We start from the raw sequence: 4,128 nt of genomic DNA, 5'->3' as shown, positions 1-4,128 counted from the left end.
AGCTTTACTTTGCCATAATTTATGTATAATATTAATTCAATAATTGCTCAAAGTACTACTTCAGTTTATTGATAAATCTAACCAGGGGAGGAACCGAGGTAAGAACATTACAAAATGTAGCACACATTAGAAGCTCCTATTGCATAAAGAAAAATGCTCCTACAAGGCTACAACCATTGCATATGATTTGGCTCTATATATTTCTATAAAATTCCAGGTATGCATGGCATTGGCTTGTGATATCAGAGTCAAACTATTTCAACAATTGAGAAAGATGATATTATGGAATTTAGATTTACTAATTATATAATTATATTGATTTTTTAAAAATGATTAAAAATTGGATTTTTGTAAATTCGATATTTTAAAAACAAGTAATATGATATTTTAACTCCAAACAACAAATGACTTTTCTTTTTAAAAGACAACACCACACCTATATTTTATCACATTTATGTAAAGACAACACCACACCTATACTTTATCACAAGATATACATGAAACGGATATATTTATATTTATTGTCAAAAATGTCACGTTGCTTACATTTTTCTTGTCAAATAGCAGCAAATTAACTAAGTGAATCACAAACATTAAAATGTAGCAAAATTAACTTTAAAACCCCAAAAAAGTTAGAAACAAAAATTGACAAAGAAAACATTATAAAAAACAAAAACTATCTCTACTTTGCTATGAGTCATTAGGTTTATCGTTCGCCGGACTAAAAAGCATCTCCAATCGGAACTCCGAACCTGCTATAGAATTGCCCTTAGTTCCAACTTTATCCAATTCTGCTATCGAAAACTGAAAAAGAAGATCAAAAATCTTAAAATTAAAAACCAATCATAGATTTATTTCCAACATTCGAACCTAACAAGATCGATTAAATTAAGTACCTGTATCAAGTCATTTTCAATAAACCCGGTGTTAAAGCAAACATAGAAGAGACGACCCCCAATGTTCTTTTCATAGAATGTCACACACACATCTCCAGCAACCTGCCAAACCATTATATATACAACGTTAATAATTAATTTTACAAAAAACCTTGATTTTCATAAATGACGGAGGTTTATTGAATCAGTAATCACACACCTTTACTGTTTTATCACAAAAATAGTGGTCAAGGCAGTTTTGTGTCTCTTCTTCCTCGATCTCCGAGTTCCCAAAACCACTGTTTTTCCTAACTTTTCTGCAGAAATTTCGGCAAGCATCCACCGGTGAACGATATATATCTCCTGTAACCTCTTGCAGTTCCGAAACAACAAAAAAGATCGATTCTACAGATTTGGTGTCAAAAAGCCGAATCCACCTGAGCTCTTTGCTACATGGTTTTGGAAGGCTGACCTCTGGTAAACAGCCATCTGGAAAGGTAAGAGATCTCTGCCAATAGTTGACGTAACGCCGTTGGCTTGGTGTCATCACCTGCCACCATTTCCATATTTAATATGGTTATACTTTCCTTGAAGATTTTCATTATCATAAATATTGGAAGACAAAGTAAATATAAAACTTACTCGAAGATAATTTGTGGACCCTTTATCTGCATAAACAGGAAGAGCCTCTTCTGCCAACATGCGGACGTAAACCAAGTAACATGATACCATCAACCCTATTCGACCTTTACCCGCCTGTTGAATTTTAAAAAATACTTTACTTTTTAGTTTTTTATATCAATAAATAATTTACATGAATATAAAGAATTCCACGAAGTATAGAATTTTGAGAATATATTTACCATGCAGTGGATGAAGACAACATTCTTTGGGTCACTTGAAAGCCATGAATGGACACTTTCACAGAATCCCTTGATCATTTGTATCGATGGGGCATGATTATCATCAAACGGAAATCTTTCCACAAGATTATTAAAAAGAGATGGATCATAAGCTTGCTCTGTACATAAATTATAGACCTACAAGGTAGAAAAAAAAGTAAGAAACAGTAATTTGATTTCTTACTTACCAATTAATACAGGTTTCTGTAAATAAAAGTTTTTACCAATATTACACAAATTGGTAAGTAAATATGACTTTATAAATTGGTAAAAACGTTGTAAAGTCGTTACTTAAAATTGACACTATCTAAATCTAGAAAAAACACAACATAATGTTTTCTTTTTCTATGGAATCGAATGAATGAAAAGTTATAATACAATCCAATTTTTTATTTGTAGAATTTTTAATTAGACAACTTTTTTAAGAATTTCATGATGATTATAAAATCATAATCTTCTTACAAAATTAACCAGCACATATTTTCTTTATTGTAATGTTTGGCTTAATTTTATGCTTTCTAAATAATAAAATTTATAACTATTATTAAATAATATAAAATAGTGTATACATTCCTGTTTACATATAAGATAAAAAATTCATCTGAAATTTTCATTCGAATGATATGGTCAACCAAATATAACAAGATAAATCGAATATAATAACTAATTTTTTTACCTTGTAATGTCGAGGATGCTTTTTTTGCAAAAACGCCTTGACTTGTATCATAGGATTTTGATACATAGCTCTCATTAGCTCGGCTGGAAATGACATTGCTAAAATGCGATTTGTGATATAAGACATATCAAGCTCATAGCTACCACCACCAACCACCACCACCCGCCTTTTCTTTTGTTGTCTTGTTAGGAGTCTTGAAACTTTCACACCCATTTTTTTGTTGTAAAAAATACTAAACTATATGCAAAAATCAAAATATATTAGTTAAAAATCAACATAATACACAATCAACCCTACACAACTGAAGCTTCTATTACGTCGTATAATTTATAATATATATAGATATTTTGCTCTTCTTCTGTATATACACATTGACCCGTTTGATTGTTAACTTCAACTCAATGGCAAAAATCTTCTTTATATTTTTCGTAAATCTTCTATGTTTTCTATGTTTTCTTTGGGGTTTGGTCGTAGTCTCAATCTACGAAACATAGTCAAAACTTTTTATCCTACACTCATAATTCTTAAAAGAACATACTATATTCATAATTCTTAAAAGAACGTAAACATTCGAAGATGTAAAGTTGAGATTACCTGATACTGAAACTTAACCTTAAGTTTCTTGTTTCCTCTTCGTTCTTCTGAGTCTTTGTGCGATAGGAGTACGATACGGCTATTTAAGATTGTTGGTATATATAAGATTAGGGATTCGTATTTATATCTCTTTGTATGTATATCTTTATCTCCTGATATTTCCAAATATGATTTAATCTCTCATCGTTTATCACAAATTCACAATTCAAAACTTACAATACAAGGAAATATAACTGATATATTACAATTAGAGTACAAATCGATTTCCTATATTCTCTTCTTTAGTTTTTTATAATTTTCACTTTTGCACCCCACCTTTATTTCCTCTTCCAAGTTTAGCCCTCAACTATTGGAATTTACATATAATTCCAGTGCTTTTTTCCCGGGTGTTACGATTAGAGATGCACAAAACATAGGATACAAGGAAATAGGGAATATGACTTATTAAGATAATTAATTTTTCGGTTTGATCACATCTAGGTAATTATTTTATTATTATTTTTTGTACACATCTAGGTAACGAACTTTTTGGAAGTGTTTACATATGACCATTATGACCTGTTGTTGCAGGTTACATCCGGTTACAATGATCATATGTAAACACTTTCAACAAGTTCGTTACCTAAGTGTGTACAAAAAAAAAGTTATCCAAACATGAACAAAACGAAAAGTAAGAGTAAATTCAACAAGTTCGTTACCTAAATGTGTACAAAAATATAAATATTTATACTAAATTTCCAACACTTCAGTGATAAAGGTGCCGGCAAAAGGAGATGACGTTGCCAAACTTTGATGAAGAAATAATAAACTATGTTGGTCACAAACTTTTATGAATACACCCAAAAAGTGTTTGATGCCATTTAAATAAATATTAGTCGATCGTCTCTTGTTTTGGATTTTGTCTCCTGTAGACAATGATAGTATCCATAGGGTTTTGATCGATGGTTTTTTGCAAAAGAGGGGGAATGATTTGTGGTTTTATAGGGTTGTGAAACTGATAACCTAATTTAAGGGGATATTAATTGATTTGGTATTTTTACCATAATTAGTTATAGTATAGATTACTATTATACCCTTATAT

General features: G+C 30.5%; 1 protein-coding gene across 1 annotated transcript; it reads right to left on the bottom strand.

Moving 5' to 3' along the window:
* Positions 1-690: 690 nt before the first annotated feature.
* LOC145127489 (phosphatidylinositol 3,4,5-trisphosphate 3-phosphatase and protein-tyrosine-phosphatase PTEN1-like) lies at positions 691-2,666 on the bottom strand. The gene is made up of 6 exons (XM_079062677.1): positions 2,454-2,666; positions 1,739-1,915; positions 1,518-1,631; positions 1,096-1,425; positions 897-998; positions 691-804 (listed from the first exon to the last, which is right to left on the bottom strand). Exons 1-6 carry the CDS (start codon positions 2,664-2,666, stop codon positions 691-693), a joined length of 1,050 nt encoding a protein of 349 aa, XP_078918803.1.
* Positions 2,667-4,128: the final 1,462 nt, after the last annotated feature.

This window comes from Lactuca virosa, chromosome 7 (assembly GCF_052849685.1).
Source record: "Lactuca virosa cultivar CGN04683 chromosome 7, Lactuca_virosa_CGN04683_v6, whole genome shotgun sequence".
NCBI classification, from domain to species: domain Eukaryota; kingdom Viridiplantae; phylum Streptophyta; class Magnoliopsida; order Asterales; family Asteraceae; genus Lactuca; species Lactuca virosa.
This window is presented reverse-complemented; position numbering and strand designations above follow the sequence as displayed.